Source organism: Ipomoea nil, unplaced genomic scaffold, assembly GCF_001879475.1.
Source record: "Ipomoea nil cultivar Tokyo-kokei standard unplaced genomic scaffold, Asagao_1.1 scaffold2283, whole genome shotgun sequence".
NCBI classification, from domain to species: domain Eukaryota; kingdom Viridiplantae; phylum Streptophyta; class Magnoliopsida; order Solanales; family Convolvulaceae; genus Ipomoea; species Ipomoea nil.
Window position 1 is genome coordinate 605,448 of NW_017618711.1, and position 26,599 is coordinate 632,046.

Below are 26,599 nucleotides of genomic sequence, written 5' to 3' on the forward strand. Positions count from 1 at the left end.
CTCCATTAATATTTTAAAAATGATTGAAATTAAAGGCGTTGGTTTTAGGACTTTGAGTAGCCCACGGAAGTCCAACACAATACAATCGATAGGGTGATGGATTCACCGGTAAAGAAGGCAAAAGGTGACTTAAAAGGAGGGAAATGTCTATGAAGTATATGGTTGTTTCTATTGTTTCCGAGTATTCTTGATTTGGTAAAAAGCTCCCCCCATTTTTGGGGGAGGCCTATTTAATTATAGGGGACCGGCCTACACTATTCAAAGATAGGAATTAATGTGTAATAATGAGAAATAAAGGTCAAGAGACGTTGAGTCGCCGTTACTAGACTCCTCCAACGGTTGGATTGACCCGCATTAATTGTGGGTATTTAAGTGACAACGGTCGCCTGACCGATTTTTGTTAATACCGACTCTCTGGACTCGGCTTCGTATTCGTCCGACCTTTTCACGAGGTCTTCTCGAGGCCCCCGGAGCAGATTCCCTTTCTTGAGCCAATCATAGCAAGTCCATTCCTTTATTCATTTTCTTCATTTGGACCCTTAGCACATTGGATGGGGTCCATACCCCATCAATAGGTATATAAAGAAAATAGTGATAAATTGTAAATATATTGATATGATAATTGTATCCACCTTTTAATAATAGGAATTGTATGGATATAAAGATAATAGATTAATAGTGATGAATTACAAATATGATTCACTTTTAAAAATAAAAAATTTGTAGGGATGTTGAGAAAATAATAATGATAAACTACAAATATATTGATATGACATAAACGGCGAATTTGTCAAAAATTTGACGAATTCGTCACTAACCAAACAAGGCCTACATGTGATGCATTATTGGTTTATTACAATTTTTGAAATTTTTCCAATTTTCTTTGTCAGTAATAACAAAATTTAATGTTTCGTGACTTTAATTACTTCATATGAAATAATTCAATGGATGCCAAATACTATTTGTGAGACCTACAATAGGGAATGCCTAATCTTTACTTCCTCCAATAATGTTATTTTGCTATGAATATCGCTACATTAACAACAAATCTTCATCAAAATTTTCTCCACAATCTTACGTAACAATTAAACCTTTTTTTTTTTTTTCCATTAATTACTATGAATTAATCGATTAGTGATTTTATCCCGCGTCTAAAAATTGTTTATTAATAAAATATAAATCATGTATTACTATATTATACTGTAACAAATTTTCGTCTTTGTACCAGGTTTGTTTTGCTATCCACTCCATAATATTTTACTCCTTCAAAATTTCCAATGCTAATAGTTTCCGCATTTAATTTTGTACTACTTCTCCTTAAAATGTTGAATCTATAACTCCAAGGGTTCTCATGTAGTAAATACAATAATTCCTACAAATTATAAGGTACTAGGGTCAGATCGTATACGGATCATGTCCTAGTCTGTTTGTTGGTTTAAGTTCTTAAGCTCAGGTTACGTGACAGTGGGTCAGAGGCTCCTGAACTAAAGGTAGGTGGTAGAAGGTGCCAAAAGTTCCCTCCCCTCACATTTAATACGGTATTTATAGGAGTTGCGAGGGGACACATGTCGACCCCTCGGTATGCATGGCACGTGGAACACATGCATAGGGCGAGGTCGAATCCTGTCTGATCCCTCCACGTGCTTAGAGATTCCTGATTCCACCAGACCCACTGCTACTGAACTTAGTCGAGAGAACCATGTTTAAGGCTCTAAGTACCAGGTCAAATGCCCCGCCCCGATCTGATATGGTCGGGACGGGGTAATGAGTCCTAATCTCCGCCGGCTAGTGAAATTATCCTCGGTCGGAGATCTAGGTCGGGTAAGTGTGCAAAAAGTTTGATCATGCTCTGGTAGGTTCAACTCAGTAGGTAGGCACAATACGGATCAAGTATACGCTAGGGTGCGGTCGGAGATAACATGTTCGTACCTCGGCCTAACAAAACATTTAGGAGGATATTTAATTTTTTGTTTGGTTGCACAGGGTATTCCTCCAGTCTGTAGACAGAAAACTAATCCATGTTCCGACGGTCAGTACCAACCGATAGCCTCGTCCCCAACGATCAGCATCAAATAGTATGGGACAAGGTGCTGAACCATCAGGCCAACCATGTTGGTTGGGAGGATATTTAATTTAGGAGTACATTTCCATAACCAAGTTGTACTCGATCTAGTTTAGGATATACCATACGCCTTTGAATCCTGCATCGGAATCACCAATGAGATCAGCATCGCCATGAGTCCATAACCAGCCACGAGGTACCGCAGCATAAGGAGGTTGACCGTTGACTCCGTCTTCTTCCAAGATATATCGAGCCATGGGTTTGAGCAATAGGCCTTCTAAATTTCGTCCCGCTGTTTTTCGATCCAAATCTTCTCTTCTCCCCCGGCACACCGCCACCATGAAGTGAGTTCTTTCGATGTTTTCTACGATATATGTCTATATATTATGCGATTAATATGCAATGGTCTATTGGATTCTGCGTCGTTCCATTTGGATTCTATGTATTGATCTGTTTACGAATTAGGTGGGTAGATCTGTTGGGGTTGGATCTAGCTTCAGGATCAAGTTAAGAAAACAGAAAGTAGGGGTTGACAATAGTGGGATTAATCTGTGTTGTTTAGCATTTCATTTTGCATACATATTCTCGTTTGGAAAACGTTGTGTTTTAGCATTTTACTTTTCATTGTAGTTGGGAGCTGGGTTTTTTTGTTTTTCTTCAGAAGAAGAATGTTGACATAGCATGTATTTATTGGAGAAAAAGTGGTAGTAAACCAAACCAAGATTGAATTTTTGAGAATGGTAACTCTGCATATAAAAGGCAGAAGGTGAGTTCATAGACTCACTCTGTCATGTTAGCACCAATAGGACCCTTGTTAACAGCTTTGTTGACGTGAGTGGCCGTGCACTCCCATCCCTTAAGAGAGGTCAGGAGTTCGAACTCCCTCTTGTATGAAAAAATCAATCTGGCCAGCATTTTGCCCCTTAATTGGCCGGCTTGGTGCGAATGGGGATTAGTATGAGTATAATACGAACTTAAAAGGTGCCTCTTACAGTTAGGGCGTGCTTAGGACACCTCATAGCCTCACCAAAAAAAAATAGGACCCTTGTTTACATTTGGCCTTGATGGAAATGCACTCTAATTTCTCTTTGGAGATTAAGGATAATATTGATGTGCATGTTCTTTTATAAAGGGAAAATTGCATTTTTTATTCTTCGGTTTTGCCCGTGGTACAAACTTAGTCTCTAGTCTCTTAGTTATATGTGTTACCATCTTTTAACTCCTAAGTTATGCGCAAAGTGGAGATTTTAGTCCCTTAGGAACTATTTCTGTCACCAATTTGTCACTTAATAAAGTGATTGATTTGGTCCTTCAAGGAGATAGTCATGCATATAACTCAGGACTAAGTCTCTAGTATAACTAGAGGACAAAAGATGCAATTTTTCCTTTTATAAATATATCTCTTTCATTTGTGGCAGTCCTTTGTGAACTTAGAATACTTAATCCACAGTTGTATGACTTGTATCATGTGTTTTTTTACATGAATAGTTGAAGCTGCATTTTCAGTCTTTGTAGGTTTGTAGGGCCGTAAGAGTGTCACGTTTATTTGGTCTCATACTTCATTATCTATTTGATCAAATGGTTATTTAAAGTTTAGATGGAAGTGCTTATTCCTAAACAGAAATATATGTTTTACATTCTTTGAATACCAATTGGTTGACTGGAGAAGAATCTCATGATTTATTTGGAAATGTTTACAGAACGAGGAAACTTTTTGGGATTTCGCTCTCTATATTAATAATCAACATGGCCGCAATAATGGAGCGGGCCGATGAGAACCTCCTTCCAGCTGTGTACAAAGAAGTCAGTGAGGCATTTACGGCAGGACCATCTGATCTTGGATACCTCACGTTCATAAGGAACTTTGTGCAGGGAATTGCATCACCTGTGGCGGGTATATTGGTCATAACCTATGACCGCCCAACAGTCCTTGCAATTGGCATAGTGTGCTGGGCTCTGTCAACAGCGGCAGTGGGTGCAAGCACGTTTTTTTTACAGGTTGCATTGTGGAGAGCGGTAAATGGCTTTGGACTGGCAATTGTAATACCAGCGCTTCAGTCCTTCATAGCCGATAGCTATATGGATGAGGTGAGAGGGGCTGGATTTGGGTTTCTAAATCTTATCGGGACTGTGGGCGGTATAGGAGGTGGAGCTATTGCTACGGTTATGGCTGGTTACAGTTATTGGGGCATCCCGGGATGGCGTTGCGCCTTTATCATGATGGCGACGTTGAGTTGTTTGATCGGGTTTCTTGTTTTTATGTTTGTTGTTGACCCAAGAAAAGTAGCTAAGATTGACCATGAAAACCCAAAATCTTCTGAAAGGTATTGAATTACTTCTTCGAGTTTGCATTTGACCTTTAGATTACTTGGTTGGAACAGGATGATGATTGAGAATTCGTTTTTTTCTTTTCTTCTTAGAGATGAATTAGTACCGAAGGGAAATGCCAGTTCAATGCCGATTTGGGTGGAGTCCTGGACAGCCATGAAAGCGGTTATGAAAGTGCAAACGTTTCAGTTTATTGTCTTGCAGGGCCTGGTTGGATCGATTCCTTGGACTGCCATTGTCTTCTTCACGTTATGGTTTGAATTAATTGGTGAGTAGAATTCGAGTTTATTATGGCGCTTTATCATAAAGTTGTGATTCTTCGATATACTCCATCAACGACTTATGTAAACTCATTATGCAGGCTTTGATCATAACGGGGCAGCTGCACTAGTTGGCCTTTTTGCCGCTGGATGTGCTTTGGGATCCTTTTTCGGGGGAGTAGTAGCAGATCAGATATCGAGAGCATACCCTTATTCGGGGCGGATCATGTGTGCACAATTCAGCGCTTTTATGGGCATCCCGTTCTCATGGTTCCTTCTTCGAGTTATCCCTCAATCTGTAAGCAGCTACTATACGTTTGCCACGACCCTATTCCTGATGGGACTTACCATCAGCTGGAATGCCACTGCCACAAACGGCCCCATGTTTGCCGAAGTGGTGCCTTCGAAACACCGTACCATGATTTATGCTTTCGATCGTGCGTTTGAAGTATCCTTCTCGTCTTTCGCTGCTCCTACCGTGGGCATCCTTGCTGAGAAAATATACGGGTATGATGCCAAATCTGTTAATCTTAACGGTTCTCCTCGAGAGGCTTATGCACTTTCGAGAGGCCTGTTCGCAATGATGGCAGTGCCATTTGCGTTGTGTTGCTTGTTCTACACTCCACTATATTGGACTTACAAACAAGACCGCGAGAATGCAAGAGTAGCCAGTGCAAAAGAAACAGAGATGATATGATTAATTCACACCACCTTACATCCTAGGTTACTCGATTCTTCTTAGACTCCCTTCGTTTTTTCGATACACTCTAACCTACTAGTAGTATCTGATTCAAACCTAAAACCTTCCTTATGAAAGATAACAGTGATGCTATCAGACCACAAGATACTTGGCCTTAGACTCCCTTTTTAACACTCCCTAAAGATGAACTGTTGTACTCAGATAGTTGTTCTGGTCTGCACCGGTTCAAGACAAAATCCGCCTCTTTTCGGATTTGCAAAGCAGTGCCCAAGTCTTCCTTCCTGTGTGGAGAATGTTGCTTCTTAGCAGTATACGAGAGCAGAAAGATAAGATAGAATGGTATTGATCACACTGCATTTCCACTACTCTAACAGATTTACTTGCTGTTGTGTTTCTTGATTATCAGCCCTGTATACAGACCTTAGCACACTGGACAGTATTAGAGTATAGTTTAGTTTTTTTTTTTTTTTTTTTTTTTTTTTTTTTTTTTTCTTGAGGATTGGATCTGTAATGTACTTTGGGTTCAAAAGGTGCAAATAGTACATTGTTATTACTAGCATTTTGCTTGTTTTTCAAAGTCTAAGGTTACAAATACAGTATTCAACATTCTAGTTTCTTTGATGGTGCTTGGCATTTTAGTGAATTGTATTAGATGTTTTGATTGTTAGTACTATTAACTCTATTACAATGTAGTATCTGTCCATATTAGCATTGGTAATTAAATTATTATTATATACATATATATATATATATATATATATATATATATATATATATATATATATATATATATATATATATATATAGAGGAAGGTTCAAGTGCGGCGGTGTGGTCAATTGTAGGCCATTAGATTAGATAAATCCAATGAATCACATTCGTCAGGGCTTCTCCGATATTTTTGCGCACATTCTCACTCTACGAGAACTGTAAGGTTAAAGTCGTTACTGGGCACCAGAAGAGGGCAAATCATAGTGTTGTGTGTTTTATGTTCGTTATTGGTGCATTATTAACCTTACTCAGGGTGTATTTGTGGATTCGTGTTGGTGCCTTCCTGTGTGGTCAGTGCGACCGCACTAATAGTTATACAAATATACACCATCCATGTTAGAAAATGCACACCAAAAAAACATGCACACAGTGTTCGGAAATACACCATTGGGGTGATGAGTTATATGGTGCATTTTTTTGGGTGTGTTGTGTGTTATTTTGGTGTATTTGTGCATTTCATTGTTGTGCTTTTCCTAACACTATTAGTGTCTTTTGTTAACACTATTGGTGTATTCTGTTAAACGACCGATATAAATGACCACTATAATTACCATAATACCCCCCACTTACGAAGACGCGCTTAAATCTTCAAATCTTCATAAATTAGCCGCTGCCGTCAGATTAAGCAAAATGGACGATGCTGATATTACTGCACCGCCATACCTAAGGACCCTGCCGCATATGAGCTTTATTTTATATATATATATACTTTTCTAGTGAAACCCTAGTTTAGGCAAGGGTATTTTTGTCTTTTTAATTTTTTTTTGTTATTATTTTCCCAATAAGTTAATTCTAGTGGAGGTCTCTTATTTTAGGCGTATTTTCCGATGACAAAGAAGAGAATTCTTTCTTCTTCTTCTTCTTTTTCATTTTTTTTTTTCATAATCTATAGCTATAATAGATGATTCACAGAATCATGAACTAAAACAATAGTGATCAATTGAAGCCAATTAGGTGGCAACATCCTGAGCTTTCTCATTGCGTTGCAAAATGATTTTCTTACATGCAAAGATCCTCATGTACTTGGTATCACCATTGACAAAGGACGATTTGGGGTTAGCTTGAACTGTTGAAGGAGATGAAGGCGAGCCGGTTGAAGGAGATGGTGCAATCCACGGCTGAAGAGACAAAATTAAAAAATTTTAAAAATTGGCATGAAAAACTTTTTTTTTAATGAAGAGATGAAAATGCTCTAAAATAGGGTTTCACCTCAAAAAAGTTATCGGATGAACCAAAAGTATCCAAAATACGATAATTTGGGTTGTTAAATGACAATTTGGGACTAAATTTGAAATTGTCACCGAAAACAAAGAACCTTTGCTGGAATTAACTCTTTGAAAAAAATTTAAAAAAAAATAAAGAGAGGAAAATACCCTTGCATAAATAGGTTTCATTGGAAAAGTCATCGTAAGAATCAAAAGTGTCCAAAATATGATAGTCTAGGGTGTTAAATGGCAAAATCATAATTTAGGATTAAATTTAAAATTACCACCAAAGATAAAAGACCTCCGTTGAAATTAACTCATAAATATAAATTAATGGTATAAATTAGTAACAAAATAGTCTTTTGAATTAAAATCAAATCAAATATGCAAATCCAAAACTTTATTGTCAATGTTTTGTCCCAAAATCGTTAATGTGATCCATTATTTACCAAAATCTAACTTTAGTAGTTTCACTAATCCACAATCAAATGCCAATACAAATTAGATTGAGAGTATAATTTGAGTTTACAGGACAGAAATTGTTAGAATGAAAGAATATATTCTAGAAAAAATTGTTAAATAAGTCCTTTTAAGTCAAATAAATAGTGCAATTAAGTCTTTAACTAAAAAAATTTTGATCTATAATCCTAAAATTGGCAAAAATGTAAAATTGAGTTCAAATGCAACCTTAGTTAGGATGTTCCAATAATATGGCTAACATATATGTTTCTAATGCTTATGCGGATCCCACGAGCACTTTTCCTTCTTTCTTTTTTTTTTTTTTTTTTTTTTTTTTTTTGTAATTATTTTAATTTTTTATTTTTTATTTAGAAACAACCACTAATTGAGACAGTCAATGACTATCTATAATGACGAAAGTTCCATTTCTTGCAAATTAGCCCTTGAATTTTGGTGGATCCTTTAATTTTTGTTACATTCTGATCTATCTTTTCTATATTACACACTAATTATTATTTTTTTATGAAACACTTTAATTTATCAAACGTGTTTGTCACATCGATCAATAAATGTATCAATGTTTGTCTCCGTCACAAATGTATCAAGCATAATGTCATATACCATTACCACTTTTACTATTCTCATATTATTTGTGTTGAGAAGTAGAGATGACACATTCAATCCCTTTATAACAACTGTATCAATTTATTCCTACTGTCATTTGCAATCAAGATTTAATTATTTATCTATTATTATGAAAGTAACATTTTTTATCCCTAAAAAAAAACTAAATATCACCAATACATTGGTTAATAATATGGCTGATTTTACCCGTATAACAACTAAGTTGATCACAATGATAAAATTTAAAAACAATGACCCTAAAGTGAATCTCATCAATGAGAGTGTGAGAGCAAAAGTCCAGTGTCAAAAATAAAATAAAAAGTAGAAGATACTCCGACTCAAAACTCAACTATTATTGCTTTGAAGTACAACATAAATTTATTAAAAAGAAAAAAAAAATGTACAAGTGTACAACATAAATTATTCAGACTTTCTAGTCATTGGAATTTAAAAGTTGGCAAATAACTCAAACACCAATGCATGGCACCATGAAATATAAACCATTCACTTTCTCTAAGAAACAAACTAATTAGTAAAGTTACGTAATGTCGCACCGGGCTCACAAGCCTTGGCCGCCGGAGAAGGCTCCACGGACGGCGACGGAGGCACAGGGGTCCCGGTCAACTCCGCCGGCAATTTCTCAATACCCTTCAAGTAAAAGGTGTAGAACAGCTTAAACGGATAGACGAGCTGCCGGAGCTTCACCTGCCCGGTAACCCCTTCAAAAATGCCAGACCCGCCGGTGACGGCGAGATAAGACTCATCGTAGGTGAGGTAGGGCCCCTGAACGGCGATGTGGCCGTAATCCCCAAAGTAGAAACTGAAAACGGCCTCGTAACGGTCGCCGCCCTTCTCCTCCTCGTGCTTGATCAGAATGCATAGCCCTGCGGTGATGCCTACGCGCACCTGCAAGTCGCCGGAGTAGACCTTGTTGGTGAAGGGAACGAGATCGCCGAGAGAGTTGACCTTCTTGTTGCTTAGCCGGAGATACGCCGGACTGCCCCGATCACGCTCGTTGATCTCGTACACATACATCTCTTGAACATCACCTGAAATCAACCAAATATATAACATTAAAGCAAAATGTAGTTAATAGTTAATATTGTACATTTATCTTTATGGCCCTTTTTGGTAAAACATTGACCTATAGTCAATTTTGACTTATTCGATCATTATTAATTGTTTGATTTAGTTAAAATACTAATATAAATGTTTGGTTAATTAGTTTTTTGTAAGTCCAAAATGTTAAAATTCAAAAAGTTACTCAAAGCAACTTTTTTAATTAGCTTTTTGAGAAAAGAAATTATATCAAACAACTATCAGGTAACAGCTAATTTACTAAACACTTTTCACAATCCTAATGTTATCAACTATTTAGGCCATCTCCAAGGGGACTTTATTCCCTCAAAACACAAAAATGAAATGGCGCAAATCTACTCCAATGGGGCGCCATTTCACTAAATATTTGGCGCAGCACTGTGAACAGTGCGCCAAATCTGTATATATATTTTTTTCGTTTTTGACCCCTCCTTTTTGTTTTATTCCTTTTGTGTTTTATTTTTTGTTTTAATATATTTGTATATTTTGTTAAGTTGTTAACTATAAATTTTATATTATTTAAAATGAATTATATCATTTGAAAGATCCCATCAAGACGATTAAAATAAGTCTAATATTGAACATAGATTAATTAAAAATGAAAACACATAAAGCTTAATTATAACAAAATTAAAGCAACTTACATACTTAATTTAAAGCAAACACATAAAACTTAATTAAAAATAAAATTACATAAAATATAATTAAAGTCTAATTTATTAAATTACAACTATTAGTTTTGTTAAAAGAATAAAAGTATAAATATAAACTTTATGAGGGTGTAGGAATAAAATTTGGTGCAGAATTTAGTGTAATGGGTTGGAGATGGAAAAAATTTGGTGTAAGAATATGGGAATATTCCTTTTTGGTGTAAAATTTGGTGCAATGGTTGGAGATGGTCTTATACCATCTAATTAACACAATCAACTAATATTATCAACTATTTATACCATCTAATTAACACAATCAACTAATTGCTAACAGCTATCAGCTAACAGTCATTTTACCAAACAAGGCCTATATGTTTATATATTATAGGCTGAAGTAGCAGTTACCGGCGGCAGGATTTGAGTCGGATAGGCTGCTCTGGCTCTTGACAACCACTGATCTTTTAGGGGCGGCGGGGGGTGCATGAGAGAGAGGTTTTTTGAGCTGAAGGGTCGGAGTTGGAGAGAAGGGGAAGGGGAAGGGACGGCGCAGGCGGCGAGCTTAGGTGAAGAAGAAATGGCTCGGGAAGCGGCGGCGAAAGTTGAGGAAGGGGAAGCAACAGCCATTGTGAGAGTTGAAGAAGAGATCAGAGGGTATTGTAAAAGCGTGGTGAGAAAGGGGAAACAAAGAGTGGGTATATATAAGTGGAAGGAGGGGCCGGGCCGGGAGTGATGAGGCTCTTTGGTTTCGCCGGAAAGAGAGATGGTCGGTGAAACTCGGCGGCCTTTATCAGTTGGACTGTGAGTGGAAAAGTCGCCGAAGCCTTTTCACATCACATAAGCCTTTATCATTTGTTAAGGGAGCTAAAGCCTTTTCACATCACATGCATAATTGTCCCAATTGTAAAACCAACAATATTAAGTCATTTTTTAATGGAATAAGGTTCAAATTGACCACTGAACGTAACATGAAAATGCAATTAGGCCACTGAACGAAAAAAAAAATGCAATTAGGCCATTGAACAATCTAAAATTGTGCAATTTCACCTGATAGCAGGTTACCCTCAATTTTAGCAGGTTATCTGCTTATGTGGCAGCTGAGTTGACATTTTTAATAAATTTTAATAATAACTTTTTATTAAATTTTTTTTTTAAAAAAAAAATAAAAACGATTTTATTTTATTTTTTTATTTAATTTTTTCCAATTTTTTATAAAATTTATTATTAAATTAATTATTAAAAATTATTAAAAATGTCAATTAAGCTGCCATGTAAGCAGGTAACCTACTAAAATTGATGGTAACCTGCTATCTGGTAAAATTGCATACGTTTGGAGAGTTCAGTGGCCTAATTGCACATTTTTTGAGTGTTCAATGGCCTAATTGCACTTTTTTTTCGTTCAGTGGCCTAATTGCATTTTCAGGTTACGTTCAGTGGCCAATTTGAACCTTATTCCTTTTTTTAAAATAGTAACTAAAAATAATTACAACAATATGTCTCCCAAAAGGTTGAATCATCAATTCCAATAGGAATAAGGTTCAAATTGGCCACTGAACGTAACCTGAAAATGCAATTAGGCCACTGAACGAAAAAAAAAAAAAAAAAAAAAAAAGTGCAATTAGGCCACTGAACACTCCAAAAACGTGCAATTAGGTCACTGAACTCTCCAAACCTATGCAATTTCACCGGATAGCAGGTTACCATCAAGTTTAGCAGGTTACCTGCTTACGTGACAGCTGGGTTGGCATTTTTAAATAATTTTTAATAATTAATTTTAATAATAAATTTTATAAAAAAATTGAAAAAATAAATAAATAATAAAATAAAGTCGTTTTTATTTTTTTAAAAAAAAATTTAAATAAAAAATTATTATTAAAATTTATTAAAAATTATTTAAAATTTATTAAAAATGTCAACTCAGCTGCCACGTAAGCAGATAACCTGCTAAAATTGAGGGTAACCTGCTATCAGGTGAAATTGCACATTTTTTGAGTGTTCAGTGGCCTAATTGCACTTTTTTTTCGTTCAATGACCTAATTGCATTTTCAGGTTACGTTCAGTTGCCAATTTGAACCTTATTCCATTCCAATAACCTTAAATCCTGATCCGACAAAGTATTTGAGTTAATCCTGTGCGGACTTCTACCTTTTCTATTATCTAATAATGTAGCAATTGCACCAAAACATAATGGTGGGGAGAAATACCAAATAACACTAAATTTAACAAAACATAATGGTGGGGGGAAACACCAAATAACAAGAGTTCGTTGTAATTTTCTCTCAAATGTTTTATTGGATAGGGTATAGAAAATCCCTTAAAGTTGGAGATTCAACCTTTGAAATATCCGTGATACCCATAAGGGGGCGTTTGGTTCAAGGAATCTTTGATTATCCCAGTGATGGTTTTTGAGTTTTCGGGCCCAAGGAGGTCCAACACAACCTTAAGCTGGTGGATACACCTTTCACAAAAGGGTTTAAGTCTTAGTAAAATATGATGCTTAGTAGTACTTGTCTATTCCCACTCCGGGTTCTTGAATCTGCCTCATACAAGGGTGGAGGAGCCCTCTTTATAATGGCTCCTCCTCTACTGACTTAAAGGCTTATGATGGCCGACTTAAAGATTACATTCAATGCGCCGAGCCGTTGGGCGACGTTACGGACTCTGTCAACGGCTCTCTTTGGCTAGTAACTGGCGGACCGAGCCCGGCCTTTAATGCCTCAACGGCTCCTTGTCTTAACTGCGTTGAAGGCTCCCTCAACGGCTCTCTGGACCGAGTCCTCTCCTAGGTCGGGCCTGGGCCGACTCCTCGTCCCCGTTTGGTATTGGGCCGTCCTTCCAGTCTCTGAACTGGGCCTCCCTCTTTGGACCTGGGCCGAGTCCCGGACTCGGCCCATGCATTCTTTCTGGGCCTCTCTTCTTGGGCCGGGGTTCTCACCCCATCACCCAGGTAATAGGATTACTTGGGGGTAAGTAATGTGAGATTTTGGGAATGTAAGATTACCTGATGTGTTTGGTTAAAGTTGTAGGAATGTAACATTAACTTGTTTTGTTGAAGGTTATATTTTAAGTTATATTACATCAATTACTTAAATGCCCTCATAGAAATTGAAAGGTGTAAATTACAAGTTTTTTTTTCATAATTCAAAATTTAACAAGATGGTTCTACTACTAATAATAATAATAATAATAATAATAATAATAATAATAATAATAATAATAATGATGATGATGATGATGATTGAATGTGTACTGTAAGTAAAGATGAAATTCAATAATAATAATAATAATAATAATAATAATAATAATAATAATAATAATAATAATAATGCAATGCAATGCAATGCAATGCGTAATTCAATAACAACAACAACAACAACAATAATAATAATAATAATAATAATAATAATAATAATAATAGAATAATGAGGTTTATGTAATGAATAGAAGAGAAATAAATGAGGACAATTTTGGAATATTGAAAAGTAATCTCACATTACCTAACTAAAACTTGGTAATCACATTACCTCAAATATACCCCCATTTCCTACGTGGTAGTAATCTTACATTACTTACCCTCTCAGATTACCTAAACCAAACATGGTAATCTAAGATTACCTTTCTCAGATTACCAAGGTAATCTGAGATACCTTGAACCAAACGCCCCCTAAGGGCATCCCAAAAGGAGATTTTTGAGGAATTTTGGCTCAATTTTTTAGGGAGGAAGAGTGAGTTGGAAGAGAGAGAGGAAGGAGAGAGATGAAACTTTTTGCTCCTGCAAACACCCCTAATTTTGCAGAATGTGGGTCCCACAATTTGAATGGAGAGTTGCGCCTCATGCTCGCGCCCAATGCACGCGCCAGCCTGGGGCGAAAAACAATTTAATTTTTTTTCTTTTTCAACTTTTGATTTTATTTTTTTTTCTTTTAGTTTTTTTTTTCTCCCCTCTCATTTTCTCTTTCATAATCATACATACAAAAACTCCTCAAAATCCTCATTATTGAGGATGCCCTAAGAACTCTACCAAAATGTACTAAAAGAGTCTTGTTTTTTTTATCTCCCTTGCTTTAATTTTACTTTACATCTTTAGGCAGCATGTGTTGGCCTGCCAACATGCTCTCATCTTTTTCACTACTATTATTATACTTACTTTCACTTTCATTTAAGTTTTTTTCTTTTAATTATTTCGATATGCCCAATACATCACAAATAAAATCAAACTTACTTACCAAAAATTTTATGAGTAAATTAATAAAATCTGTAAATATTTCAAAAGTTTATTATAGTGACACATTTCAATTGACTTTTAGAAAGAAAATGAATAGTAACTTTTTTCTCTTTTTAATCCAATAAAATCAAATTATATGACACAAATAATACTCTCAAAAAATACTTTTGAATATGCACATAAATGTAAAACGTGCGTTAAAACTTTACGCATGGTTGGCTAATGTGGATAATATAATGGAAACTCCTTTTGTAAATACTTTATGTTTGTCTTTCCAATACATGATTCAAGGGTCTTGCAAAGCAATATGTATTTATTGATCCTGCTGGGTAAAATAGTTAGTCCATTAATTAATTTTTTTATTTTTTGATAACTATTAATTGTTTGACTTGGTTAAACAATTAATATAAGTGTTTGGTTAATTAGCTTTTTGTAATAGCTTATTGTTCCAAAAGGCTAAAATTTAAAAAGCTACTCAAAACAGCTTTTTCAATTAGCTTTTTGAGAAAGACCCTGTTTGGTAAAAAATTGACTTATAGGTCAATTTTGGCTTATTTGACCACTATTAATTGTTTGATTTAGTTAAAATATCAATATAAGTGTTTGGTTAATTAGTTTTTTGCAACTCCAAAATGCTAAAATTCAAAAAGCTACTCCAAACAACTTTTTCAATTAGCTTTTTCAGAAAAGAAATTATACTAAACAGCTATCAGCTATTAGCTAATTTACCAAACATTTTTCTACAACAGCTAATATTATCAACTAATTATACCCTCTAATTAACACAATCAGCTAACAGCTAACAACCATTTACCAAACAGGGCCTTTGTCATTTTACATATAATCAGCTATCCGCTAACAGCTAATTTATCAAACATCTTTCTACAATCAACCAATATTATAAACTAATCAAACTCACTATCTCAATCAACTAACAGCTGTTTATCAAACACTCCCAATATGTATAATAAATTTTAACCATTTTTTCTGTCTCTTGAATATATGCAGTAATTTTACTTTTGTTGATTCCTCCGACACATTTGGTTATCTGATTTGCATAATTGACCATCGTTGACTCCAATAATGTCACAAATTTAGAATCCGTATAGAAACACAAAAATTGTTTTCTAAAAAATGAATTCCATGTGATCTTGTTTGTCCTTTATGCGGTTTGGAAAATGAAGATATATTGCATTTATTTGCTAACTGTGTCTTTGCTCGTCAGTGTTGGCATATAGTAAATGAACACTGGACTCTATCTTATGCTGACTCGCTTACGGGATGGTTGGAGGAGATGTGGACGGGATTGGCCAAACATTTGCTTGAGAAAATTGTCATTATGCATGCTAAGAAAGGTTTGTTTGCTGTCCGTGAGGCTAAAGCAATTGTTGCTCGTGAAGCCCTGAGCTGGTTAAAGGATCATGGGTGGCAGCGATTTGTTCTGGAGACGGATGTCCAAGTTGTAACGCATGTTGTCACGGCTGGTCAATCAAATACGCCATTCGGTTTCATCATTCAAGAGATCCGTACTCTACTTCGCCATATGCCTCTCGTAGAATTTCGTTTTGTGCCTCGTAGTCGTAATATGATTGCTCACTCTTTAGCAAGACATGCTTTAAACTATGAGGGGGAGGGCATGCTTGGGTTTTTTGACTCTGTGCCTGGTTTTATTTCTGCGTTTTGTGTCTGAACTTGGCTTTCTAAATATATTGAGGTTATTCTGGTTTTTCAAAAAAAAAAAAAAATGATTTCTATAGTCAAGCATCTTGTATTCAGATGGCATGTAGTGATCTCTTCCATGTGATCGGTCATGAGATTGAGCTTCAGTGGAGGCGTTGTTGACTCTTTGTGCTTCATTACATTGAGAAAGTATGTTTGAACATCTAATAGAGTTATTAGCATTAAAATAATTATTTAAAAAATATATATATTTTTTACTTCTTCGTGTTTGGCTAGAAGTCAGAAAATAATTTTTTTTCTATTTGGCTAGAAGCTAAAAAAATTTATATTTTTTCTATTTGAAAAAAAAAAATGAATGTAAATCTATTACAAAATTATTTCTTATAAAATATTAATTATTTTCATAAATTAACAAGGATAATAATTTCGAACTAAATAAATTAAAGAATTTTTTTGGATGTGGATCGGGTCAAATCAAGATTGTTATTGTTTAATTTAACTTAGTCAAACTCATATTTAATCAGAAATTGAGGAATGTAACGACTTTGAACTAAAGAAATTGAAGAACAAATATTACTTTTTTTTTTTTTTAAAGTTGTGGACCGGTAGCCGCATTCTACCTCAAAGGAAGAAGGCAATCGGTTGATCACCTTCTTCCTCAAATGAAGAAGGTGACCAGTAGGCCGCCTCCTCTGGGTGAAAGGTGACCAGTCGGTTGCCTCCATTAGAGAAGAAGGCGACCGATAATTGCCTCTTGGAGAAGAAGGTAACCAGCAATCGTTCGCCAGTAGTCGATCGTAGATTTTTTATCAAAGCATTGGCTGAACTCTAACGGTCAGCTATTACAGGTCACTCAAAGTTTGACCAAAGCATTGGTGGAATTGTGGTTATGACAACATACAACTAGCCACCTTTGACTTACAGCGTGTTTGGGTTGTACTTTGTAGAATAGATATTCATGGAATAACATTTTGTGTAATTAACATCTTCTTCAATTTAGTTAGTTTATTTATTTATTTATTTTATACATTAGCTATTTCCATTATAAGTCATCCCCTACTATATTTGTTATATATTCCCGTTATCAGGAGTAGTCATTATTATCCCTCTAAATCTTTTCCATTTTAAGGCTCCATTCAGTTAAAATTAATTTTAAAAATTGTTATTAGAACAATGAATTATTTCACCACTATTTTTTAAACAACAACAACAATAACAATAATAAATTTGAGTGGTACCCATCTCACTACCTTTTAAAATGCACTCTAAATGAATTAAATAATAGACAAAATTTATAGTGTACATTTTTAAAAAAAGTACCGTGATAATTAATTTCTCAATTATAATCAAAATATAAAGTTAATATATCCTCGAAGTGGGATATATATTTCCTAATATTAGAATTTCTTTAAAACCCTAGAAACCAAATTAGTCACCCATAACTAAATCTATCTATAGCCGCAGGAATATACGTGACTGAAAATAAATGTCATTTTCTATAATAATTTTCCCTTATATATATGTTTATCTAATTATCCCGTAAACTAAACACTATTGGAAAGAAGATTTGATGCAGATTAGATTTGGTGGGCCCCATTGAAGGCCAAAGCTATGGTGGAGAAGTACAAAGGATACAGATGGCACAGACTTATTGGGACAAGCAGGATAAGGTGCATAGGTTTCCTTGGATTTTCTTTTTCTTAGCTTCTCACAATTACTATATATAATGCGTTGTGTCACTGTTACGTTTCCCTACTTCCCTTCGCTGCGGACTACTCTCTCTTCCTCCGCATTAATGGAACTACGATGAACCATCCAACAACCTCGGAACTGCCTTCCACTTCTTTAACTCTTGTCCACTTGTCTTTGTGAGTATATGTGTATATATATATATTTGTCTGAACTGATATGTCTATATCTGCAATTAACATATTATGTTCTTTCAGTTAACAATTTATGTGTACGTAATTATCATGTTATGTGTCTACAATTACTATGTTATGTACCTTCAATTTATTTACACTTACTGAAACGATTAATCGCAAATGTGTCAATGGTAGATATAAGATTTGAAGGTTATTTTTGAATTAGGGTCTACAATACAAGTAAATCCTGGTTATGATATAACTTGTCTATAGTGTTGGACTTGGCCCTTTGGGCGTCCGCCCAACAATCCCCTAGTCATATGATGTTCGACTTGGCCTTTTATCGGATCTCCCCCAACAATTTTTCTAGACATGTCAGCCTTAACTGGACAGTTTACTTGAACTCAGACATGTGACTTGACTATGATACTAGGATCAAGCATCATACACCATTTATGATTTTAGTTTCTTGTGACATGTTGACCATTGTTCCTGTTTGCTTAGGTTTTGATAGGTGTAAATGTTAGTATTCATGTATTCTGAAACCACTATTCTGTTCTATATATGCATTCTGAAGGCGTGGCAACGCTCTTTTCTGGCGCTGAAACAACACTAGTAAGAGACAAGAATGGCGTGCGGGGCTGTTTTAGGAGGAAGGGTACAAAAACAAGGATGTTTGGAACATCTTGGTATCCTTAGAAGACCACCACTTAGTGGTCTTCTAAGGAGAAGAGTGTGCAGAGTTCAAAATGCTTTAAACTCTAGTGAGAGGCAACTGAGGTGCTTGGATGCATACTTTGATAAGCTACATGATGATTCGAAGCGGTTTTCGATTCTGGATAATGGAAGGGCCAAGTTGCAGGATAAGATTAGAGAATTAGCTTCAGAGAGAGCAGTTAGAAGTTTGGAAGGTTACAAGGATAAAATCAGTAAGTATGAGCTAGCTAGCTAAGCTAGAACCATGAGAATAGAATCATTCATCCTTAGCTTGAATTCGTTATTCCTCGATCTAATGGTGTTCGATTTGTTCAGTGGCGAAGGCGGGAGACCATCTGCCGTCTGATTCTGATGGAAAAACTCGGGAAAGATCACCATATACTTCTGCCAAAATAATCTATGGAGGAGGTAACAAAGCTAAGAAATTTCACAACTATGTGGAGGTAAAGGCCAATGATGGTGAGACTGGTTTGAAGAATTCAAATGAAGACACATCGAGTTTGTACTTAATGTAATGACATCCCTCTTTGCTACCCTAATAGATACTTACAGCCCGTTTGGTTGGAGGGAATTGCAAGTCCTTTCAATTCCCTCCTTGCAACCAAACGCCCGTTAATTTGATGGACGGAGGCCAGTAATGGCCAAGTCCAGCACCTTGCCTCTGGAAAATGTGATCGCAGTGTATAAGTTGGCATAGTGGTAAGCTTTTGATCCTAACAGTAATAACTTTGATCATCTCTGAATGCAGAGGCACTTTGGCTTCCATAAATGTAGGAGTTTTCCTCTTCGAAATAGCGAGTCCAGTTAGGAATGCTGAGTTAGAGCTGTGCTCAATCCCATCACTTTACGGGGCAAAGATAAACGATCTGATCCTTATTGGAGAGTGGTGGAGGCTTGTAACACCAATGTTTCTGGTACAAGATTGACAACCTTGGTTCGTTAACGTTCTTATATATATGATGATGTTTTTATTTATCTGCTCGATCTATAGCTCTCCATCTTCTTGAACATCTGCAAGACTGTTTAACTAATGGGATTATAGACATTATCTCATAATGTAGCATTCAGGTGTCCTCCATATGGCGCTTGGCATATGGGTACTTCTTAGCTTCGGGCCTCCAGTATGCAAAGCATATGGTTCGTTTACGTTCTTTCTGATATATGTACTCGGGGGAATATCGGGCAACTTGATCAGCTTTCTCCACACGCCAGAGCCAACTGTTGGAGGAACTGTAAGTGCAACCAACATATATAGTATACTTGTTAGTTACTTATCTTTGTCTGAGGCTTCATTACTGTGTTCTGCAATGCGTTTTCAGGGACCGGTTTTCGCCCTAATAGGCGCATGGCTAGTTTGTAAAGCTCAGAACAGAGATATGGTTGAAAAGGAAGTTTATGGAAGCATGTTTTGCAAGGCCATGCTTGCCACTGCTCTCAGCTTTGTACTAAGCACTTTCGGCCCGATTGATGACTGGTTAGTAGCTATACCTCGTAGCAAATGCGCAACTTTATTTCCTTATAGAAGGACCGCCATCACATAAACCAGTCTTGCTCTGACACCACTTGTTGGAATCAAACGCTTACCACTACGCCAAAAGCTATAGCTAGCTTACAGCGAAGACGCAACTTTGTTCCTTATACTGTCACACATTTTCGAGAGCCAGGGTGCTGGATTTGGCCATTTACCAGCCTCCGCTCGACAATCCCCTAGCCACATGGTGCTAGGCTAGGCTCTTACCGGCCTCCGCCCAACATTAGTAATGAAGTGTTTAATATAGGAACTTTTAAATTGATGTTGTTGGTCCACAGGTCACATTTTGGAGCAGCAGTGGTGGGTGTAGCTTATGGGTACTTGGCTTGTGGCCCAACTCTTGAAATGGACAATGCATCATCCGATAGCAGTCAAAAAGAAGGCATCACACTTGTGAAACAATCTGCAGAGAATCCTTATAAATCTCTTATATATTTCTCATTGTTCATTCTACTGTTATGTTCACTACTTTTGATCATAGAGCCTCCACTCAGCTCAGTCAGCACTGATGAGTTTTAAGGTTGTAGCAGTGACATACAAATGAGATGTAAATATTTGGCAATACATGTAATACATACATCCTATATATATTCCCACTTTTGTTATGATGCACTTTCAGGCTTCCAGAAATGATCCATGGTTCAAAATAATATAGCTCTGCTCATATTTTGTACTATAATACCAATATGTCCAAAGAAAACAGTATAGTGTTTGCAGTTATACAGGAAAGCCAAATCTCTACCAGAGTTCTAATACTATATAAAGTAGTGAGCGAACTTCACAGAGGCTGTTCAGGTTCGCGTGTGTGCCAGTTTACGAGTGCCAGCGTATGGCGGCCCCCACACGCCACGAGTGTAGCGCACCACTGTCCTTCAGCGTCGCTCAGATCCTTTGGAGGTGGAATGTTGATGGGCACTTCCGAAGGATGACCAGTTGTCACCTTTCTCCCGTATCCTAGTCGTCCATGGTCTCCTCGCCCGAACTGCCAAAGTCCATGATTAGTGTCACTCAAATTCTTGAATTTCCATTTCTTAATTCATTTGGTCGGGGAAACGAATAACGATCTTGATCTGAGCTAGCAACTTGACCAAAGTTGTGAAAGTAACACAAGATATAACGTTGTAATGAACTTTAGGTACACTTAAGCAAAAACATCAAAGATTATGACATTCAAACCATATCTATCTGAAATTTAGTATGCAAATGCTCGGCTCAGTTTAGAGCATTGTATAAAGAATATCACAGCACTTACAGAAAACATGCGGCCATCCCGTGTTAGTGCCACAGAGTGGGTCCCTCCACACGAGATCTGCAACATGAACAATAAATTCATTAACTTCAAGAGGCATATTCATAAAATAAAGCTTGAAAATTTCAGGAAAAAAACACTCAAATTGGTCAGTAGATAGAATACACAAGGGATAGTAATATTGGATTTGTCCTGGAAGACTATTCGCAAGATATATGAATGGAATTACGACTGCAAATATTAATCAACACAGTAAGTTACTATAGACCATGAATCCACCAATTCGACATGCAAAATCAACAACACTGAACGACTAAAACAATGTAAATTTGCACATAAGTGGGTAAATTTTGTGGGTTAGAATATCCACATCGAATCTTTGATGCCTATGAATAAGGATGGTAAATGGCATTTCACCTGTACAATATTCTCCCCAGATAGAAGTTGAACCTTTTGTGGCACCATTTTACTGCTCTTATCATCCCCAAAGCCGAGCCTTCCATGTTCCCCTCTGCCCCAACCATAAACCTGGAGTATGGAGAACATTGCAATTGATAAGAACCTTTAAGGTACCACAACATCCATGGCTCCTATCAGAATAAGTTTTTACAAAGGCATATATAGAATATCCAAAATCAGCTAAAACACGCAAAAACATTCTATCAAAAACATTCGACTGTAATTTATAATGGCCCTGTTTGGTAAAAAATTGGCCTATAGGCCAATTTTGGCTTATTTGACCACTTTTAATTGTTTGATTTCGTTTAAATATCAATATAAGTGTTTGGTTAATTAGCTTTTTGCAACTCCAAAATGTTAAAATTCAAAAAGCTACTCCAAACAACTTTTTCAATTAGCTTTTTCAAAAAAGAAATTATATCAAACAGCTATCCGCTAATAGCTTATTTACCAAACACTTTTCTACAACAACTAATATTATCAACTAATTATACCCTCTAATTAACACAATCAGCTAACAGCTAAACAGCTATCAGCTAACAACCATTTACCAAACAGGGCCAATGTATTTTGTATTTTAGCCTTATTATGGTGGTTTGATATTTTGTCATTGACATTTCTAACGTCATTTAAACTTCGCCCCTGCTCGGATGATTTTCTGGATCCATCCCTAAATAATTATTAATTAATGCAGAGACAGTTACTTAGAAGACAACAAAATACCTCCCCTTCTTCTGTCAATGCTGCAGAATGCCATCCTCCAGCAGCAATATCAACCTGGAGAAAAATGGCAAAAATACATTTAGAGTTGTTATTTTTGCATTGAAGATAAAGGCACATCACCAGATTGGAAATCATAATACAAACCAGTGAAAGACCCAGCAGTCCTTGAACAGGGATGGGTTGTGATCTTGGCTGGGTATCCCCTGTTCCTAGTTGTCCATACTCATTATTACCCCATGCCATCAAAGCTCCATCATCAAGAAGAGCCAAGTTGTGAAAAGCTCCAACTGCAATTAGCCTTACACTTGCAAGGCCTTGTACTCGAACGGGCGTGGATATTTGCTTTCTGCGGAAAACATTTAGAAATCATAATTTTTTCCAAAGAAGAATAATCTTATTGTTTTACAGAGAATTCAACAGTATCTAACTTTGATGCCTTTTTGCCAAAAAAAAAAATGGTGCATGGGGGTGGGAGGTGGGGTGGGGTGATTTTTTTCACATGCCACATTTTTCCTTCTTTTCTCTTGGTATGACCAAAACATCCCCCCTCTTCCCATATTTGGAAAAAGGCATCAAAAGCATAAACATTGCAATAAAATTATTTAGAAATCCTTGTTTTATTCACTACAGACCAAAAATTAAGGAACTAAGAGATTAAGAGGGTACATGTCCCCAGGAGGCCATGGTTGACCCCATGTCCATACATGCCCTTCCTTTGTAAGAACCACCGAATGAGTGCCACCTGCAGCTACCTGCAATGTCAGGAAACAAGAAATTAATTCTTGAATACAAATCAAAGGCAAGGGAAAACACTAGAAAATGATGCAGTACTCATAAATTAGGATTCCCAAAGGAAAGAAATTGACATTATAATCTCACCTGACGAACCGAAAGCTTTGGCACACATCGCTGTGGAGTTCCAATATCCCTCCTCACAGGCTTCCCAGTGTCATCTTTCCTCTCTGGTTCTTCACCACACTGCCCATACTCGTTCCCACCTGAAACAAAAACGTTGCACACCCTAGAAGTTGGATAAATGCTCCCCCCATCATGCTGTTATTTCTGGAGATACATACATGATACATACACTCGATTCCATTGTATATATATTTCTTGGTGCTAAGTATGCTTCAATTGTAAAATTCATTGAAGTAATCTAACTTTGAAAGCACAAGATTACTCTTTTTTTTTCTGGAATGGGTAAAAAATTTAGTTTTCAAAATGAATTTCACTTATCCAATCTACAGCCTCTTCAAGTTTTACAAGGAAATAAAAGTTGATTTGGATTGAAGAATAAAGAAAATATACACACCCCAAGCATAAGCTCGGCCTTGGTCATCAACAGCCAGACAATGCCATCCACCAATAGCTGCCTGGAATCAGAAAGTATGACATTAAACTCCGAAATAAAAACCAAAAGTTTTCATCTTTTTCGGCATTGACATTTAGAGCTGAGATTACCTGAACAATTTTGACATTAGCAAGAGCCTTAACCTGACTGGGAATATTCTCAGTCTTAGATATCGGTGCGTGTCCCAAGGTCCCTCTTTGATTCCAACCCCATGTAAACAACTGGTTATTCAGCAAAAATAAAGACATAAACCCATTAAAACACAATGAATGTTTAGCTCATACACATAATTTTTAAATTTTTTTGCAAATACCTGGCCGTTTTCACAGATGGCGAGAGAGTTCCTGCTGCCGGCGACAACTGAGGAAACCTTCTCGTTCTGGAGTGCTTTGATAGAGCAAACCCATTCTTTCTCTTCGTCATCCCCTATTCCTAACTGCCCATCTTCTCCTGAGCCCCTGATAGACAGTCATCATCATGAATCAGAGCGTCGGTAAAAAGAGCACAATTACATAGGAGTAGGTTGGAGAACGGGTTTTGGGGTTAAAGAACAAACCACGCGATGACGGCGGATCTTGAGGCCATAGAGAGCGATTGCTGCCGTCAAAAATGGTCACACTAGCGTAGTCGTGGACTGCTTGCTAGTTGCTTCCGAGGGGAAAATGGTATTGGGCTTAGTGGTTGTGCGAATCCTACTCATACTGCACTTGTCTGCCACGTTTTTTTTAAAACCTTGAATGATGTACGGAATAATGGCAAATTATATAGTGTATTATGTTAAGAGTTTATATATATTATGTTAAGAATTTGTGTATTATGTATTATGTATTAAGATTATGTGTATAATGTTAGGAGTTTATGTGTGTTATATTCTACAATTATGTACATATGAAACAAAAGATTTTTAGAGCGCATAATGCATTGTGCACCTTGGTGAATGATATAATAATTGCGGAATAATGGAATATAATAATTTGCATTCAACTCCAATTATTTTTCAAAGGAATAAGATTCAAATTGGCTACTGAACGTAAAAAAAAGTGTAATTAGACCACTGAACACGGTAAAATCATGCAATTTGTCTCCAGTGTTTTGTAGTGACATGTTACCAACAGGTAATTGACTAAAATTTAAAAAAAAATATTTAAAAAAAAAAAACAGGGTCTTCCTCCGACAAAGTCAGCTCGACAACGGCGTGGCTCCCCTCTCCCGATAATGAGTTGTGACCTTCCCTCTCCCGGTAGTGAGTTGCGAATGAACGGCGATCTCTCATCTCCTTTTGTGCGAAGACAGTGTTTGGGAGCTACGGCGACGGGTTTTGGAGTGGCGATGGCGGATGAGAAGTTGGGCAGCAACTGGGTGAAATCTTCTCCCCCTGTTTCCGGGAGCAGGGTGTTCTGGCAGCTTTTGGGTGACGTTTTCCGGCAATGGGCAGCTCCGGCAGTGGCAGTAGTTCCGACGGCGATCTGGGTGGCAATTTCTCTCTTTCTGTTCCTCTGGTCTTCAACACTTCATTTTTTTTTGAGTAAATACCCAAAATGGTCCATCGACTATAGCTAAATTCACAAATTGGTCCTCAACTTTCAATTTCAACCAATTAAGTCCTTAACTTTGTAATTTTAACACAATTTGGTCCTTTGTCTATTTGACCGTTTGTTGACTGTGATTTTTGAGGATATATATGTAATTTCATGGTCCACCGTCGGTTTTAAAGGTTCCGATTGCATTTCCAGACCGAACTGTTACATTCGAGTCCACTGCCGAAAGCAATATACCAAATTCGGTCGCTTATCTTCATCCTCCCTTTGGATTCAATGTAGTTGAATTCGTACCAAAGCGAAGAAGACGACGTGTTTCCGAACCGGTGCAACGTCATCCTGGAGGCCTCCACGTGCTCCGAAGATAGCTAAAGGTTCTTTTGGAGATCGTCGATCATGGTCAACAAACGGTCAAATAGATGAAGGACCAAATCGTGTCAAAATTGCAAAGTTAAGGACTTAATTGGTTGAAATTGAAAGTCGAAGACTAATTTGTGAATTTAGCTATAGTCGAGGGACCATTTTGAGTATTTACTCTATTTTTTTTAAATGGCTTGTTTGGTTATCAGCGGTTAGAGGTTAGCGGTAGCGGATTGTGTTAGCGGTTATCAGATAGTGGATTGTATTAGCGGGTTTGACCAGCATATTGTATTAGCGGTTTGTAAAAAAAATGTTTGGTAAAATTAGTTGTTTAGATTAGCGGTTAACATGTAAAATGATCATAAGGGTATACATTATAATTTATAATAATAATAATAATTTAAAAAAAAAAAAAAAAAAAACGAGCATGGCGTATCCGCCAATAACCAAACATGGCCAAAAGCTTGAAGGGATGTCATGATCGCTGCCTTCATCCCTTCATGGATCTGGTGCCCTGTTTTTTTTTCTTTTCTTTTTTTTTTTTTTATATATATATTTTTTATTTATTTTTAAAATTTTAGCTAATTACATGTTGGTCACTTGAGACAAATTGCATGATTTTACAAGTGTTCAGTGGTCTAATTTGATTTTTTTTTTTGTTGTTCAGTGGCCTAATTGCACTTTCAAGTTACGTTCAGTATCAAATTTGAACCTTATTCCTTTTTCAAATTTAACTCTTACTTTATTCA

General features: G+C 36.6%; 5 protein-coding genes across 8 annotated transcripts; 3 read left to right on the forward strand and 2 right to left on the reverse strand.

The window, feature by feature from the left end:
• The first annotated feature begins 2,173 nt into the window (after positions 1-2,173).
• On the forward strand, positions 2,174-5,604 carry LOC109151204. Of its 2 annotated transcripts, XM_019299126.1 has the most exons (5): positions 2,174-2,406; positions 3,763-4,386; positions 4,483-4,658; positions 4,752-5,359; positions 5,392-5,604. In XM_019299126.1, the coding sequence occupies exons 1-4, from the start codon at positions 2,318-2,320 to the stop codon at positions 5,345-5,347; spliced, it is 1,485 nt and encodes a 494-aa protein (XP_019154671.1). In that variant the 5' UTR covers positions 2,174-2,317; the 3' UTR covers positions 5,348-5,359; positions 5,392-5,604. The 2 variants fall into 2 exon arrangements, with proteins under 2 accessions (XP_019154671.1, XP_019154670.1); XM_019299125.1 differs by having other exon boundaries at positions 4,752-5,604.
• Positions 5,605-8,823: 3,219 nt separating this feature from the next.
• Positions 8,824-10,714, reverse strand: LOC109151137 (allene oxide cyclase, chloroplastic-like; the record flags this gene model as incomplete). Its single annotated transcript, XM_019299055.1, has 2 exons — positions 8,824-9,456; positions 10,561-10,714. Coding segments are annotated over 2 exons (678 nt in total), but the record flags the coding sequence as incomplete, so codon positions are not given.
• A 15-nt stretch (positions 10,715-10,729) lies between these two features.
• Positions 10,730-16,067, forward strand: LOC109151138. Its single transcript, XM_019299056.1, has 2 exons — positions 10,730-10,843; positions 15,603-16,067. The coding sequence occupies exons 1-2, from the start codon at positions 10,730-10,732 to the stop codon at positions 16,065-16,067; spliced, it is 579 nt and encodes a 192-aa protein (XP_019154601.1).
• Positions 16,068-17,814: 1,747 nt separating this feature from the next.
• On the forward strand, positions 17,815-20,782 carry LOC109151209 (RHOMBOID-like protein 9, chloroplastic). The gene is made up of 7 exons (XM_019299130.1): positions 17,815-17,925; positions 18,500-18,851; positions 18,955-19,150; positions 19,388-19,553; positions 19,701-19,871; positions 19,959-20,113; positions 20,449-20,782. Exons 2-7 carry the CDS (start codon positions 18,551-18,553, stop codon positions 20,687-20,689), a joined length of 1,230 nt encoding a protein of 409 aa, XP_019154675.1. The 5' UTR covers positions 17,815-17,925; positions 18,500-18,550; the 3' UTR covers positions 20,690-20,782.
• A 33-nt stretch (positions 20,783-20,815) lies between these two features.
• Positions 20,816-24,649, reverse strand: LOC109151211 (ultraviolet-B receptor UVR8-like). Of its 3 annotated transcripts, none has more exons than XM_019299135.1 (11): positions 24,509-24,649; positions 24,266-24,410; positions 24,063-24,173; positions 23,914-23,974; positions 23,481-23,599; positions 23,268-23,353; positions 22,746-22,947; positions 22,602-22,655; positions 21,837-22,009; positions 21,423-21,479; positions 20,816-21,152 (listed from the first exon to the last, which is right to left on the reverse strand). In XM_019299135.1, the coding sequence occupies exons 1-10, from the start codon at positions 24,535-24,537 to the stop codon at positions 21,446-21,448; spliced, it is 1,014 nt and encodes a 337-aa protein (XP_019154680.1). In that variant the 5' UTR covers positions 24,538-24,649; the 3' UTR covers positions 20,816-21,152; positions 21,423-21,445. The 3 variants fall into 3 exon arrangements, with proteins under 3 accessions (XP_019154680.1, XP_019154678.1, XP_019154679.1); XM_019299133.1 differs by having other exon boundaries at positions 21,837-21,947; positions 24,509-24,647; XM_019299134.1 differs by lacking the exon at positions 21,837-22,009 and having other exon boundaries at positions 20,823-21,152; positions 24,509-24,648.
• Between the last annotated feature and the right edge of the window lie 1,950 nt (positions 24,650-26,599).

Bases quoted from the DNA above. Each gene is read 5' to 3' on its own strand.
- LOC109151204 (XM_019299125.1), top strand. From the start codon at position 2,318: ATGGGTTTGAGCAATAGGCCTTCTAAATTTCGTCCCGCTGTTTTTCGA. The intron at 2,407-3,762 runs GTGAGTTCTTTC...AAATGTTTACAG, and splicing joins CGGCACACCGCCACCATGAA to AACGAGGAAACTTTTTGGGA. The intron at 4,387-4,482 runs GTATTGAATTAC...TTTTCTTCTTAG, and splicing joins AACCCAAAATCTTCTGAAAG to AGATGAATTAGTACCGAAGG.
- LOC109151138 (XM_019299056.1), top strand. From the start codon at position 10,730: ATGGCTCGGGAAGCGGCGGCGAAAGTTGAGGAAGGGGAAGCAACAGCC. The intron at 10,844-15,602 runs GTGGGTATATAT...TTTGCTCGTCAG, and splicing joins TGAGAAAGGGGAAACAAAGA to TGTTGGCATATAGTAAATGA.
- LOC109151209 (XM_019299130.1), top strand. From the start codon at position 18,551: ATGGCGTGCGGGGCTGTTTTAGGAGGAAGGGTACAAAAACAAGGATGT. The intron at 18,852-18,954 runs GTAAGTATGAGC...CGATTTGTTCAG, and splicing joins AGGTTACAAGGATAAAATCA to TGGCGAAGGCGGGAGACCAT. The intron at 19,872-19,958 runs GTAAGTGCAACC...ATGCGTTTTCAG, and splicing joins AGCCAACTGTTGGAGGAACT to GGACCGGTTTTCGCCCTAAT.
- LOC109151211 (XM_019299133.1), bottom strand. From the start codon at position 24,537: ATGGCCTCAAGATCCGCCGTCATCGCGTG. The intron at 24,411-24,508 runs GTTTGTTCTTTA...ACTGTCTATCAG, and splicing joins AGATCCGCCGTCATCGCGTG to GGGCTCAGGAGAAGATGGGC. The intron at 21,480-21,836 runs GTGAAATGCCAT...TTCATGTTGCAG, and splicing joins CTGGGGAGAATATTGTACAG to ATCTCGTGTGGAGGGACCCA.